Source organism: Zingiber officinale, chromosome 5B (assembly GCF_018446385.1).
Source record: "Zingiber officinale cultivar Zhangliang chromosome 5B, Zo_v1.1, whole genome shotgun sequence".
Lineage (NCBI taxonomy): Eukaryota > Viridiplantae > Streptophyta > Magnoliopsida > Zingiberales > Zingiberaceae > Zingiber > Zingiber officinale.
The window spans coordinates 121,367,463-121,384,109 of record NC_055995.1 but is presented as its reverse complement, the minus strand read 5'-3'; the positions used below and the strand labels follow the sequence as shown (position 1 = coordinate 121,384,109).

General features: G+C 33.5%; 3 protein-coding genes across 3 annotated transcripts; 1 reads left to right on the top strand and 2 right to left on the bottom strand.

Annotated features, from left to right (window-relative positions):
- Nucleotides 1-219: 219 nt before the first annotated feature.
- On the top strand, nucleotides 220-7,483 carry LOC121985675 (tRNA-dihydrouridine(20) synthase [NAD(P)+]-like). The gene is made up of 9 exons (XM_042539274.1): nucleotides 220-399; nucleotides 2,013-2,118; nucleotides 3,331-3,469; nucleotides 3,585-3,693; nucleotides 3,788-3,924; nucleotides 4,390-4,526; nucleotides 5,383-5,489; nucleotides 5,578-5,705; nucleotides 7,249-7,483. The coding sequence occupies exons 1-9, from the start codon at nucleotides 355-357 to the stop codon at nucleotides 7,301-7,303; spliced, it is 963 nt and encodes a 320-aa protein (XP_042395208.1). The 5' UTR covers nucleotides 220-354; the 3' UTR covers nucleotides 7,304-7,483.
- A 529-nt stretch (nucleotides 7,484-8,012) lies between these two features.
- On the bottom strand, nucleotides 8,013-11,368 carry LOC121985676 (succinate dehydrogenase subunit 3-2, mitochondrial-like). The gene is made up of 3 exons (XM_042539275.1): nucleotides 11,215-11,368; nucleotides 10,908-10,969; nucleotides 8,013-8,685 (listed from the first exon to the last, which is right to left on the bottom strand). Exons 2-3 carry the CDS (start codon nucleotides 10,960-10,962, stop codon nucleotides 8,339-8,341), a joined length of 402 nt encoding a protein of 133 aa, XP_042395209.1. The 5' UTR covers nucleotides 10,963-10,969; nucleotides 11,215-11,368; the 3' UTR covers nucleotides 8,013-8,338.
- A 3,681-nt stretch (nucleotides 11,369-15,049) lies between these two features.
- LOC121985674 lies at nucleotides 15,050-16,296 on the bottom strand. Its single transcript, XM_042539273.1, has 2 exons — nucleotides 15,479-16,296; nucleotides 15,050-15,408 (listed from the first exon to the last, which is right to left on the bottom strand). The coding sequence occupies exons 1-2, from the start codon at nucleotides 16,282-16,284 to the stop codon at nucleotides 15,231-15,233; spliced, it is 984 nt and encodes a 327-aa protein (XP_042395207.1). The 5' UTR covers nucleotides 16,285-16,296; the 3' UTR covers nucleotides 15,050-15,230.
- Between the last annotated feature and the right edge of the window lie 351 nt (nucleotides 16,297-16,647).

Here is a 16,647-nt window from a genome sequence, read left to right as displayed (position 1 = left end):
AGATTAACTAGGATTATTATTATTTTTATTAATAATGAGTGTCTTCGGGATTATAATACCGCGGAGGGCATTCAGTTTGTCATCTAATAAAAATAATTGAGATTATTAATTTTTTTTTTAATTAATGATGGGAAGTAGTTTTGTAAAATTATATTTTGTGACAGGATATTTACGAAATTTAAAACAAAATTTATTTTAAAAAAAAAACAAAATGAACCCGGCGGACTCGCAACCTGTTTTCTTCGCCCGTTCTCTTTCGCCCTCAACGCAGAACGTGGCGTCGGCGTCGGATACCACTGCGCCAAGCATAAAAATCTCCAACCGGAAAGCAGACGACGCGTAGCGCCGGCGGTTATGGATTACCATAACAAGCTGGTTCTTGCCCCCATGGTCCGAGTGGTCAGTCGCTCGCCCTCATGCACTCCTCTTCCTTTTGTTTCTTAGCTATGGCATCCTATTCGACTCGTTTTGATTTGTGTACTTGGACGCTACGGGTTTTCATCTTAGTTGTACTTATTCGTGATTCTTTTTGATTGAGATCGAGACCTTCTCAGAGACGGAAGCCTCCAGGCACTCAATTCTGGAAGAATTTAGGGTTTAAAAGCATAGTGGAATTAATGTCTAAAACGTGTAGATCCCTAGTTCCATAAATCATCGTTCTTGGTTAGTTTATTTATTTGTATTTAAGTGTAGCAATCTCGAAGCTGCGTTAGATACGCAAGAGATGTCATTGGACTAATAGGAGAAGATGGTGCATCTCAACTTTTTTTGATTGGAAATTAGGTAGCCATGATTTCTCGAGGACTAGGAAATTAGATTCTTGTCATGTCAGTATAGATATAAAATTGTCCCTCACTGAACTATATAGTTTAGATCAATTTGTGATTTCATTAACTTTTTCTCTCTTCAAGATGGTTTTAGTTAAGCACTAGATAGTATTAAGAACAACCTTGTTTTCTCTCTCTCTCTCTCTTTCAGTTAGAGTCTGCACTTGCAAATTTTGCCGTCAGTTGGATGCGGATAAGGAAACCAATGAAATAGGAATTTCGTTAATTTGGGATCTTGTTAGAATTACCTAATAATTACTCAATTGTACGTGAATAACAAATCCTTGTGATTTTCATTTTTTGCTTGCATAGCTTATGCAGTTAGCTATCCTTGAATTTCCATATTTTTGTAGAACAAGACGCATCCTCTTCAACAAAATTTGTGTTAGTATATTTTATTTACTACTTCCTCATCATCACAATTGAGACTATTACTGTCAACAACAAGAAGCTGAGATTGGCTCTATTTTGGTCAGTTGGACTTCTATGTATTTTAACTATACGAGATGCTATATTACCCATTCAATTCTTTTGCTTAATTACCTTAAATATTCAAGTTTTTATAAGTCTCCATGTAACTCTCATGTGTATTCATCTTTCTTGAACATGCTCAAATCATCTTAACCTATTTTATGCTATTGTATCATCTATTGGGTCTGTAGTATCTATGGTTGTATTTTGTAGGAATTCTGCACATTTATCTTAACATTCTCTTTTTGCTATACTAGTGGTATACTTGCTATTTCTAATTACAAATACTCTGAACAATGAAGTATAACTAATCATTCAATAACATATAAAATATCCCATTCAGATCAAGGGACACAAATGTTCTATACCAGTTTTAATTTCTGATCTTTATACTGTTAATGATAATCTAGATATCCTTCTTGTTGAAAATGTATAAATCAATTGGAAGATAGAAATATTAATAAGAGTTATAAGTAAAAATGGAGATCTTTTGTTTCATTTACTGTTTAGGCTGCAGTGACAGTTCTCATCATAAGACCTGATTGTTAGTTTGAACAGTTAAAGAAATAGCTTTCTAATCATGCTACAGTTGCAAATGTTTATTGAATCCGTTTTTTCTTTTGCTGTTTATGCTGTTCTTATTCTTCTCATAGAAATTATGGATATGGAAATATTGTTACTTGTTATAATTTAAGTTAAATTCTCTTCTTGCAGGGCACTCTACCATTTAGGTTACTTGCTGCTGAATATGGTGCTGATATAACTTATGGGGAGGAGATAATAGATCACAGATTAGTCAAATGCGAACGACGCCTAAATGGTACTAAGCTTAGCCACTGGATAAGTGCCTAATAGCTGCAATTTTAAATGTGAATTCATATTTTGAAATTTTGACAATCTTGTTTACATGTGGTTTGGATCCATATTTGTTAGGCTTGTGATGACTTAGAGTCATTTCTTTTCCTTGATATCAATTTATCTACAGGGTTTCATCCTCTTTTTGGTTCAAAGGCTTTTATCCTTTTTTACATCTCTCTACTGGTGCTTTTGTCTAAATCCTTGATAAATTTGTTACTAGTATTTAAATTTCTTTTTCTAGAATTTGAAAGAAAAGGGTTAAGGTTTTGGTGACAGGTTAGGGGAAGAGATAATGCTTATTAAAAATTTGTTATTTATTAGAAATACTTTTGAAATGTTTTTTAATAAACAAGTTGACATACAAATGTGGATAAATTGAATGAATTGGTGCACTTAAGTGTCATCAATTTAGTAGCAAAAGGATGGAAAGATAATGGATGATATATGTATTTTAGAGAAAAAAAACTAGCTAGGAGAGCCCACACACATTCACATTTGAATGAAGGTTGGTTTCAAACCCAAACTTTGGCAACAAATGTCCTTACCAACTAAGCTAGTTGGCATCCTCTAATGATGATGTATACACTAATGATTTTAGTAGTCTATGATAGATGTGACGAATATGAAAGTATATGAATGATTTGCTAAAACTTGAATAATTCATGATAGATTTAGTAATTAACTCAAATCAAAACCCAAGTTTCTAATTAATCAAACATTTAGGTTCAGTTCAGCTGAACCACCAATTCATTCATATGGCCGGTTTGTCTCTAATATGAATAGGGCTTCAGTTCAAATTGCACACAATTTCCCTCATGTCATACTTTAATAAACACTTATCCCCCACCCCTGGATTAAACCCCAAATCACATGGATTAATTTTCATTATTAAATTAAATTGTAGGATTTTAATGTACTAGGTATTAAGTTTATCATTACCGACTGGTCCTCGATTTTTTATAGTAGTGAATGGCTTCTTTTTTATTTAAAAAATATTGTGTAACATTAATGTTTCACTTTCTATTTCCTTCTTCTGTTGATATGATAATTGCTAACACATATGGACAGCTTTATATGAATACATATACTCACATGTACATGTTGAACTGTTATATCTTATCAGCATTCTAGAAAGTAAATTTCTAGTCCTTGATATCTAGTTTGTATTATCCAGAGATACTTGGTACTATTGATTTTGTTGTGAAAGGAACTAAAGAGGTTGTATTTAGAACGTGCTGTGCTGAAAAGAACAGGGTTGTATTTCAGATGGGAACCGCTGATGCTATCAGGGCTCTCTCTGCTGCTCAAATAGTGTAAGCATTGAACAGTGATTGTGTAGTTAGGATACATTCACTTGGCTATAGGATTGTATTTTATGAAAGTTGTCTTCATGTAAGTTTATTGCTAATGTTGTTATTTAGTTTTCAGGTGCAAAGATGTAGCAGCGTTAGATATTAATATGGGCTGCCCTAAGTCTTTCTCCCTCAGTGGAGGAATGGGTGCTGCACTGCTCTCTAAACCAGAACTTATTCATGATGTACTGCTAGTCTTAATTTTTTAGCAGTTATTGCAGTTTAACGACATGGTTAGTGTTCTATTCAATTGATGTTGATACTTTCTTCATCATGCAGATTTTGACCACCTTAAGAAGGAACTTGGATACAACCATAACTTGTAAGATTCGCCTTCTTGACTCTTCTCAAGAAACTGTAGAATTGGCACGACGGATTGAAAAGACTGGCGTATCAGCTCTAGCTGTCCATGGAAGGTATTAAAGCCCTCTTCATTAATTATGCTGTAATAAGCAGTTGCATTCTGGTCTGTACTGTGCTGCTGCGCTAGAGTAGAAATGATATTGTCTAAACCTTGCCCAATCCACACATATTATACCAAATTGACCCTTGTGATGCATAACAGCACTTGTGGTCTTTTGTTATGGTTTAAATGATACATGCTGGACTGAGTACGATAATGGTATTGGAGTTCATACATTCCTTTTGTAGGGGATGCAACAAAATCTCCTATATTGTTATTCCACTATGACCAACACTTTACCGATTTCATGTAGAGATCAAAACCATAAGGCGCCAACAAAACAACATAGTAAAGTAAAAGAAAGTTGTATCAGGTTGTTTTTTGTACATATAATTTTACAACAAACCATGTCTACTTGTTTCTTAATTTAAATGTATTCATAAATTTATCATAGATTTATTTTTTTTATTTATTGCAGAAAAGTCAAAGATAGACCAAGGGATCCTGCAAAGTGGAATGAGATTGCAGACATAGTAGCATCATTATCTATTCCTGTTATAGCTAATGGTGATGCTTTCGAGTATGAAGATTTTGAACGAATGAAAGATGCTACAGGTAGTAGTTGTAATAGTAACAACATTACTATTATTATTATTCTCTTCATCCAAACTCACATCTAAGCTAACAACAGAAAAACTCATCTCTCTTCTCCAACAAAATGCAGAATATGAAAAGGGGAAAAGATTCAAGTGGAAAAACTGCAAAATATATTAAAAAAATAATGTATAAAAAGTTTACTCTTAATCTGCATCTTCTGCCAAATAGTATAAGCTAACCACTTCAACCAGCAGGGCCAGCTGGTTTAATTATATTATTAATTAGTTTTTTCATCTCCGCTAATGACCTAATTTTTTGGTAGGAAGGGAAAAAAAAAAAGGAAAGAGTCTATATGTGAAAGAAAATATTGCTTACAATCAACAGCATGCTAGTTAGTCGAATATGAACTAATCCCTATAGGTTTTGAGACACTGAATTTGGCACTAAGATACAATCAAACTGTTTTATCCCACATTTTTACTTTTATCTGAAAAAAAATCCATTTCTAACTTTCTTGGACTATATCGTGATACAATGTTGTCTTGTTATTAAAAGTTTTCTACTCTCCAGTTCATATTTTCACTTAAAAATTAAATTTTATACTTGTATGCCTATTTTATACTATTTTCTTCAAAGTCACAAGTTACTTCTGTTTGATTTTCTACTAAGTTTAACCATGAAATGTTTGTAAGTGCTTGCTTCTTAGCATTTGTTTCTATGAAAACTATTGAATACTTGCATAAATGAAAGTGTAGCTACGCACTTGATTAAGAATGTCAAGTTAATGTTTCACATGATTCTAAATGGTACTACTAACAATCCATCATAAATTAAAATGGCTGAATATTCTTTTTAATGATCAAGTATGTTTCAGGAGCCTCATCTGTTATGATTGCTAGAGGGGCACTTTGGAATGCTTCAATCTTCTCTGCTAAAGGAAAATTGCCATGGGACGCGGTGAAGAAAGAGTATGTGAGAAAGGTTGTCATGATCTTAACGTCTTCAATTTCTAGTCAATCTTTCCTTATCCTATATAGTCTAAGTATTACTTAACTCAAATGAATCACAGTGCATTTTGTGGGACAATGACATCAAAAGTACAAAGTATACTGTGAAAGAAATGATAATACACCATTCTTGCCTAGAACTCGCTGAAGGAAAGGCTGTGAACAAATCTGACACTTACAAGGACTTGGCGTAAGTTTCACTCTGCCGGTTATTTTTGTCTCAAAATATAGTAGCTGTGTGAATTAGTATTTAGAATCCATTAAAGTTAAATTATGATAGATGATCCCTATAGAATTTGTTCATGATAATTATTTTAGACCCTTTCCCAACATTTTATTATGAATTCTGGTCATTTCATCTGATGGAACCACTCAAAAGTAATATGTTAAAACAAGGCTCTTGATCTTGCCAATTTGCGTTCTAGTGCATGTAACTTTTCCTCTCTGAGAAGAGGCTTATTACCATAACACACACCTTAGTCACCAAGTCTTAGATGAGAATCTTTATTTCTCTGCCAAGGCTCATCCTCTAGGATTCATTATTATATAAGAGTTGGCCACAATTTGCCATTTAGGCCAGATATTGATAATTTACATTAGAGTGTATCAAAAGGATCACACAAATCCACCCATCATTATATTTATATAGCTTTTTGCTCGATCATGTCTTTATAATATCTCCAGGGGACTGATCAATGCTTCAAGAGGTATAACCCAGTCAACTCATATACATTGCAAAAACATTACAGATACCTAGTGTCATTTTAGCTTTTCATTGGATGAAGGCTGACATGTTGATCTTTATAAAAAAATTGCTTTGTCACGATTTTCATGCTTAAAATCCTGTTTTCTTGCCTAATTTACAGCTATTTGGACCCATATTGAAGCTCAACATTGAGCGTGATTCCAAAATAATGTGAAGAATTCCCCATTAAATAAGCAAAGCTTTGGTTTTGGGCTATAAAGTATAAACACAAATTATGCAATCCAAGTAAATCCAGAAACATGACCGACAGGTCCAAGATGTCTAGTCTTTTTCATTGGATTAAGACTACTTTTATTTGTAATTTTGTGGCTGAATGAGAAACTTCCGGCAATATGACCCAACTTTGGCCTCGAAGTTATATACAAGAATGTCAAAATAAACCAATGCTATTTAAGCTTTTGATACGATTGAAACAATGAAGGTAGGAAATCAACCTTGTAACTGGAGAGGGTACATAGATTAGTCATGGTGCAATTCAACAACCTTTTCAACCATAAAAGTAATTTGTTCATTCCAAATTGACACGTTCTGGAGCCATTATAAAATGAAAGCACAGAAAGATGAACCGCAGCAGGGTTGGGTATGCAAGTCATTAAACGCTTCTTGGAGAGATGCCATATCGAGGGATCTGCTGCCTATTTACTTAAATGTACATATGTGTGTGCTTTCAATTTTCAGGTTTTAGTTATTTGCCTAGGTGACATCACCACATGTACATTGTGCCTAAGATCTTATGCAACATATGTACTCAGCTACTGACAAGTTGACAACTGAAAAATATTATATTTTACAACCGTTTGATCTAACTGTATTGCTCAAGTTGGGGTAGTATATTTTATATCATAGTTAGAATCATACGATTTATGGTTTGTATACGTGGTGGTGTGTGTGTATATATATATATATAAAAGCATTATAACATGGATGTGTGTACTTGGAATTTTGACAATTTTTGTATGTGTTTCAGGAAACTCTATGGTGAAGAAGATTACTATCATTTCATTACAATGAATAGGCCGTGAGTTAAACAGAAATATATTATTTTCGAAACCACAGTGGGATCATGATTTTGTTTCTTATTTATGTTTGAGGTGCAATATTATCTGTTGACAGTATGGTTTATTATCATTTTGCCATGATTTTGATGGCATAAAATTCAGCATAGAACTGCAAAGGGAATTTGGTTTCCCTGTGAGTTTAAACTTTGAATTCTTAAATGTCTGTGAGAAAATAAAGATTGATTTTAAATGTCTCCAGGGCGGCGGTGCTTATGCCGCCTCTCGGTAGTTTCAGCGAAAATTGTGAGGAAATAAAGATGTTTCCATGGGTCTCCCATTTAATGAATATTCATTTCTTTTTCAAAACCCATTATAATAGTTACCTAGAGATGTTATAAATATCTTCTAGAGTTGATCATCCACAATATCGAAAAATAATATTAAATATCGTTAATAAAATTCAAATAATAAATTATTTCTAACACGGACGAGAACGTCAAGTCTTCGATATGATGTATCAAATTTCAAGTATTTGCATATTCATAAAATCTGTCTCAATTGATATATAATTATTACTCTTTTTATTAATTTTGTTTTTTTAACAGCTGAACAACAATCACAAACATGAACATTGTTTCAGAGTTAATGCTTGAGAATATCTCCAAACTTCAGGATCAGTATATATTTATTTCCTAACTTCATTGGATAAAAGGGCATCTCATGAACAAATACATTAAAGAGAAGTGCAATCAACTGTTAACAGTTTAAGCATAAGAATTAGTCTGAAAGCCTCCAGCCTTTTCTACAAACAGAGGTTAAGTGGAATGTCATCAGAAAAAACAGTCTATGGACACTGCAACGTCTGGAAGAAAAATAAGTAAATCATAGACTCCAAAAGGAATGATAGATGCAGTCAGAACTTACTCCTCGGCTGGTCCTTTATTTGGGGAATTATTCAAACAAAATGTCAAAACATGACATAAAACCGGTTCACGTTCCACCGTTTCTAAGGTGGTAACCGAGCTTGTGCCGACAGCAAAAGTTACGACAACTTGTGTTTTATACGTCAAGTAGAAGACTGAACTTCCATGCTATCGGGATCAACAAAATAGCTGATGTCAGAGAAGCTCCAAATATCCTGTGGGATATTGAAAATGTGGCACGCAGCTGGGGCTTCTTGACTGGGAGATGAGGGGACAAGGGACGGTTCGACGCAACCCCTCTTGTGGCTTCAGATAAGGTGCGAGTCACATGTATAGATCGTCGTCCATAGGTAGAGATAGTTGGCTGAGGCTCCACCATAAAACTAGAGCCATGGTGGAACTTTGATAAACTTTGGCAGCGATCAGGTAGCTTTTGGTGAAGATTCTCCATCTTTCGGTATCCTGAAGTATCACTGAGAAAACCTGCATATTTTTGAAAAACCTCATCATAACCACACCAAAGATAAGGTAATGCATCCTAAAAGAGATATTGGCACATAAAGCTAACGCCATCAAAGTGCCCTGATGCAAATCATGTAAATTGTCAGTATAAAGGACCCTGATACATATTTCAAGAGGATAAAGTAGAGAAAAATAAATAAACCGCTAAAATTTCAAACAAACATTAATAAGATAGAATATAAACACAACACGCAAAATTTAATATTTAAGTAAATATAGTTAAAATAATTACAGCCATAAGGAATTAGGCCTGTATCACTTAATAAATATAATTGTACACGAGGAGCAAAAAAGTTCTCTCCATTTCATGTAACTAAACATACTGAAATTCCTAGTCATTTCCTAAAATCCTAGAAGAAATTTTTGAGATCAAAAGCTTGTTATGGTCTATCACAAACCAAGGAAGAAATTGATGAAGAGAAACTAGTTCCATAATATGCCATACATCCATACTCACAATCTAGAAAAATGGAAATTTCAAATAGCATTTTAACCCATCTCTGGGTTTTCATTATCACGAAAATAAGAATATAAGTTAAAAAGATTTAAAAATCAAAACAATTATGCCAATATAAAAACGTTTTTTTTAACATAAACACTCTATTCTCATTACCACTGTAGCAAATAAAAAGAAAAATAATGGGAAGGAATTGCAAAGTTAAACTACCTTGCTGATGATCACTGGTGATTGTAACAGTGAAAGACAACTTCGAGAAACCACATAGTTACCTCAATTTCAATAGTCCATCAACATACATTAACTTCTAAGGAGAGGAGGTTGAACTGTGATGAATTTTACTGCTATTTATTTCCACTCTTTTGGTGGCAGAAGAAGCAGAGTTGGCTGATGAATGTAACAGTGAAAGACAACTTTGAGAAACCACAAATTTAACTCAATTTCAATAGTCCATCAACATACATTAACTTCTAAGGAGAGGAGGTGGAACTGCGATGATTTTTACTGCTATTTATTTCCACTCTTTTGGCAGCAGCAGGAGCAGAGTGGGCTTCTGCTTCTGCAGTGTCCAAAAAGGAAGTCGGGCTCATATTCCCAAAAGTGGGCGAAAAGACAAACATACCTATTTATTTTAAAAGATCGTTATCTAATAATACTCCTTAGTTGGAGAATTGTGATCTAATCAACCTGCATCTACTCTGCCCTCTCTGCTTGGGTAAATAAATGGTAGGCAATCAAATCCCCTCCTTCTGTCCTCTCCTCTCCGCTCTAACTGGGTAAACAAGAACATTTCAAAAAACTCATCCTTCTTTACAGTGTTCAATAATCAATTGTGAATTTACTCTACTCTTACTTTTTCCCTTAAAAAACTATTAAAACTGACAAAAGCATGTAGTGGGTGTTCAGTTATTAAACATAAATTGATATTTTAAATTATAAAACAAAGAGAAATTATTTTTCAGAAACCCATAAAAGTGATAAAAACAAGAATACATTCTAAAAGTTGCAGTGTTGGTCAAATAATGAGTAACATATACTTGAAGAAATCTAGCCATGGGGCATCGTTTAATACAAAGGCTATATTCACACTATAAGTAATGATTTTCTTTCTGACTAAACAGATAAGCAATTTTATGCAGTTTGATAGTCACAAACTTAGTACCTAGTAGATGCTATATCTTGTATAGTTAGAAGTTTTCCTTGTAATTAAAAGTTTTAAACTTTATTCTATTTTCAAGCTTCTTTTTTTTCATTCTTGACATAATTGCACCATCCAAGAATTCGTATAGCATCTCTTTTAAAATGATGGAAACCAAAAGTACTAAGAATATGATTGTTTGTATAAACGCCATCAACCTTTATTTGGAAATTTATAAAATGCTTAAGGTGTGTTTTGCAGCATGAAGAAATAGGAATTGAATGTTAACAATCGGTTATCACTTCCTATTTGGCTAAGAGTAAGCTAATTATCTAAATATATAGACTCCAATTTTTTTTTCTTCAAGAACACTAGAATACAATATTTATATTACACTGAGAAGAAAATCTGAAAGATACTTCTCATGTACACCCACTGGACTTAATAGGCAAAGGAACAATAATAGCATAAGCATGCATTGAATAATCAAGAGTTCAAAAGAAAAAGAATGACCAACCCAACATGACAAAATCATAAGCCACTTATACCTACAAGGCTACAAGTTCATCTAGCTTATAAAAAGCATACCCCGAAGAGCAAAAGAAGAATCTGCATGAACTGCGAAACGAGCATTCTTCTCCATTTTTTCCCTGTCAAACAATATATAAGTTAATGTCAAATTTCATGATCTTCGCTGATAAAGTGTATGTGAGGACACAAACACAAGGAAGTGACTACTAGGAAAAAATCGGCCGATCCTGATCATAGTAGATCTCGGATGAACCATCATACGCCCATGAACTGTCTCTCCAAAAAAGGGAAAAAAAAATATTATAAAAAGAAACAAGAAAAAAAGAGGAATCATTCGATTCGAGATCGGAGTTATTTGGTTGACCTATCTATGGATCGGCGAAGCTTTCGCCATATTAAAAATGGAAATCCTCCAGACTCGACATGAGAACGAAGATCGAACAAAAAAACGGAGATTGTGCGAAGGAGAAGGAGAAGGAGAAGGAGAAGGAGAAGGAGAAGAGCGATGGTCTTAGGGAACTTACAACGTGAGAACCTCTAAGCTTCCTAGCGGAGTCGCGTGAGGCGGAGAGCGTGTGATAGTTTGCTCGGATCGGACCGAAGTCGACGGCTCAGCTCAATTTATGCCTCAACTCCTTTATTTTTAATTAATATATAATTAACTTATAATTTTAGAAATCTTAAATATTTTTTTGTTATCTATTATAAGTGTAGCATCCTTTAAATTTCTATTTGTTTACCATTTAAAAGTTAAGGCGACTATTAATAGTACATTTAAAAAATTATTAAGAGATTTTATATATCTAACGAAAAATTAATTTCAATTATGCTTTTAAAATTTATATGAGGAGAAATAGAGACGCATAGTGGATTGAAATTATTTTTAATGTTGAAAAACATTCTATAATTTCATTTCATAAAAAAAACATCAATTTTGTCATAATTTTAAATATGGTGATTTACCGATTATGCATTTTTATCACGTTTTTAATTTGAAAATATCTGAAACAACAACAACGTATAACCTGTTTAGAATCCTATGAAATTGAATTCTTATGTTAATTGGAATTCAATTTCATAATTTGGAATGATTTTTTGAGATGAATTTGATATGAAATTCAATTCCAATTTCATTCAAAACATGAATAGTAAATCAGACCTCAAATGATCAGATTTGGATAGGGATTTTCCTTGCACCGTTTCTCCCGTACGTCACCTTCTTCATACTGTTGTCTTAACTGTATGATACCTTCTTCCTATTCTCTAATACTTAACTTGATTATTAAATGCTTAGTTATGAAGATAAAATGGTAAATGTACAAGAATGGAATTCAATTCAAATAGATTCCAAATTAAGGAATTCAATTCAATTCTAATATTCACTAACCCATTCCAAACATAGGAATTGAATTTTGACAGGAATTGAATTTCAATTCCAATTCAATTTAATTTCTTCACTTAAATTATTTCCAAATAGGGTGATAGTCTCTCTTCCTTTATATTTGTTCCTCTCTTCTTTGTTTTTTTTTTCTTTACTAGTCTCTCTTCTTTTTTTTTTTTTTTTACTCGTTTCTTTCTTCCTTTTTACCATTCATCCGAAAAAAAAAAATTATAAACCATTTATATAGACTTGTTATTGATTTTCAAAAATTAATGTTGTGTTGCTGATTTTAAGAAATTAACATCATGTTGTTGACTTCAATTTTGAAAAATCATAACTTTATACTAAAATTGACAATCCGAGAGAACCTTGAAAAAAAGGTAGATTCGTTACCTTAGCGACCCCCTAGTGTCAGCCCCACGGATATAGAGGGAGGTTCATGCAGGTACACAGGCCATAGGTACATGACGGGGTAAACCCCAGGTCGTCAATTCCTGAGAATTGACCCCTGGCCATTACGCCAGAGATACCATGCGCCCACCGTCTGTGCTACGCCCTGGGGGCATCCGAGAGAACCTTGAAGCACAGCTGCAAGGTGAAGCAAATTTATTTATTTTTTTTAAAAAAAAACTACATTGAACGCATGCCTCGACATCTTACTAAGCAAATTCCCTTCCCGACTCGGTGATCGACTCCCGATTCTGCTACGCACCACATCGACTCCGCGACTCAGACCACCAGAAGCTTAGTAGAACTAGCCCCGCTGATAACCTGAGATTATCCGCTCATGTCATCTTAACAGATAAATTAGAATTTATCTTGTGTAATTTCAATTTAGCTAATTCTCCAAATCTCCGACAGATTGTCCCACATTTTTATCGAACCACATAGGTAAAGTTTTGAAATTACCAAATCGCGTAGGATAGTTTATAAATAACCAATCGCGTATCCAGTCGAGTCAATTTTTTTTAACTAATTTTGACTGATTCAAGTTCAAAAAATTATTGCTTTCAATATTTTGAGTCAAATTAACATTTGATAACATTTTTACAATCATGAAAACTAGACAAGCACATAGGAATTGATTTCATGTCATTTTTGAAGTCTTTACGTCTATCAATCAGTTGGACCTAAAGATCTCAAAATGACATGAAATCAATTCATACGTGTTCGTCTAATTTTTCTTATTATAAAAATGTTATCAAACATCAATTTGATCCAGTATATATATTAAGAGCAGTGATTTTTTGAACATGAATATGTTAAAAAATTAATTCATGTTCAAAAAAATTATTGCTCTCAATATATATGGTCAAATTAATATTTGAAAAATGAATATATTCAAAAGAATTAGACGAACTCATAGAGGACCGGATTTCACATCAATTACTTCACATCAATTAGACGAATTCATAGACGAACTCGATAGATAAAAGTTTGAAAGTTTAAACAAAATAGTTTTTCTCTTAAGATATATTACTCTGCTAAAAAATTTATGACCTATCTTAAAATAAAATTACTTCACATTTCGAATTCCGATGGACTTTATAAATTAAAGCTTGATGAATTGAACCAAAGGAGTGGATTCCTCGATGAAGGGTTATTTCCAAAAATTAACGATACCGTAACAAGAAAGCAAAGATAAAAAATCATGAGCTCTGTCTTTTCATTTAATTAATGGTTCATGCATTTATCATTATTAATAAATTGATCCATTAACTAATATTATGCGTTTATTATTAATTAATTAATTAATTTATTTGTAGTTAAATTTTATAAATTAATTTCGATTCTCACAACTCGATTTCATGTGCATTAATATTCATTCATACTTAGTAAACCTTCATTGAGTTAACATTCATGTAATTACATTAACAAACTTAATTTGTACGAGTAAAAAAAAAATCCTCTATGTCGGATTAATTTTTCATTATTCGAATAAATTTATATATTAATTTCTTATTTATTTCAGAAATTAATTTAAAGATCTGCTCCATCTCTCTCTTTTGTATCCCTATTAAATTTATCAATTACCGAAACAAATTTTCCAATATTAAATCTATATTAATTAGATATCAAGATAAGATAAAGTTGAATTAATTAGAAAAGTTTAACCATAGTAGACCTAAAAATTTATTTAATCAATCTGGATAAGTTCATCGACCATTAAAATAAATCAAAAAATACTTAAACTTATGAGTTCTTCATTACAAATATTTTCTAATTTATTTTAGTGATAACTTTCCGTGAAACAGGATTAATTTCTCAAAATTAATGCTAACTAAGAAAATAATCACCTACTACATCATCAATGCTGAGAGAAGCCTTGTCAGACGTCCATCATATTTGCCAATGAAAATGAAAGAAGGTCAAGTATCTCTTTAATTAAAATAATTTAAATTAAATTTAGTAAATAAATTTAAGCAATTTTACTCGACCTTACAACGTTTAATTATTACCATAACTATACAATGATATTAAAATAATAATAATAATAATTTTTTTAATGAAAAAATGATAAATTGCCTCGGCACAATAAGTGCATGGAGGTTATAACATTATTTATCAGATAAATTTATCCAAATAATGTTTAATAAATACATTTTAACATTTTTTTAAAAAAAAATATTTCCATTCAGACAACCACATCGATATACAGTTAACTTTCAGTACAATATTCACGTTTCCTTCTTTTCGATAGTAACCTTTTATCTATTGGTAAAATAATCATTTTATCATGTTTAATTTATAGATCATCGAAATCAATTTTCTAATAAAAAATTTATATTAATCAAACATTAAGATGAGATAAGTTGAATCAGAAAAGTTTATCCATGCCACCAATCCCACCTGATCCGTTCAACATCCTCGATGAGATCAGGCCAACTAAACAAGGTAACGTTAAGGAAATTGATGCAACTAATTGGAAACTTAACATCCATGGTAACAACGTTAAGGAAATTAATGCAACTAATTAATTGGAAATTTCAGTTCATCCTCTACTCGATCTGTCGCACCGACACTTGCTTTCCGTTGATGGCCAACTTGAACTCAATCTGGCCGTGGAACACCAGGGCAACATACCCCTCTAACTTGAAAACTACCCTCGTGCACAAGTGCGTTGCTGTCGCCGCCGCCGGCATCTTCTCCACACGCTCCACGCAATTCCCCAATTGTCTGTTCAATTTAATTAAGCAATATAAGTAATCAAAAGATTTCTATCGGAATTCTCAATCAAATCGTTTACTCTTGAAAGTAGAATGCAATCTCCCGCTCCGTTAGAGGAGATGCCCTGAGGAAGTTGATGATGAGGGAGCGGTCGTTGACTGAAGTTACTATATCCGATAATTCCGTCTCCAGCTCCGGTGGCATCAGAGGTGGCGAAGCGTTGCGTCGGTAGGCGTCCATATTCGCCACCTTGCAACGGAGGAAGGTGGTGAAGAGGGCGTCGTCGAAGAAAAACCTGCCAAACTTGCCAAAGGCGAGGGCGTGAGCGATGCCAGCGGCGGTCTCGTGGCGATGTCTGTTGAAGTAGTCGAGGTCCATGGGAACGGATCTGAGGGAGCTCAAGAGGGGGATCTCCTGGGGGGACTTCCGCGGGGGCAAGTCGCCGCGGATGCAAGCAAGGATGGACTCTGCCTCAGCGATGAGACGGAAGAATGCAGAGTCATTGTTTAATCCCCAATCAACGAGGGACTCTGCCTCAATGGAGATACGCAAGAGTAGGGATATTGGAGGGTCATCGTTGTACTTGTTGCTGAGGTAGGATATGATGTGGAAGCCCATTCTGTCATCAAGAGTGTAGAGGAGTGCGATGATGTTGCGGGCGACGATCGGGTTGGCGCCGTGGGCGATTAACCGATCGTAGATAACACGGTCGATCCTATGATAGTAGAGCATATCATAGACGCGGCGGAATCGCGAACAAAATGACCTTACCGAATAGTCGATCAGGTCGATATCGATGGAATTGCCGTTGGAAAAAGGAATTATAGGAGAAGGTATAAAAGGATTATAGATGAAAAAAATAGAGAAGATGAGGAGAATCTCCATCTGGGAGAGGAAGAGAATAAAATAAAATTTTAACTTGTTTTATTCATGGAAAAAATATGTATTTATAAATTTATTGGACAAGCATCAATCTCCAATAATCATGACTCTTTTTTTTTTAAAAAAAATTATCACAAAAAAAACTCTTGTTCCTATCATGATTGTTATCTCATCCATTTTATCTCTATCCAGTGTCACCTCATTTATTTTATTATATCTATAATTAAGTTTATTTTTCAAAACTCCCTCTTAAACTTAATTTCGTGATTTTAAGTAGATTCGCATCTTGATGGCGATCCACCCTACAGTGGAACATGTTCACCGTCAGCAACTCTTCAACGGACCCGCACTTTGCCCACCATAATG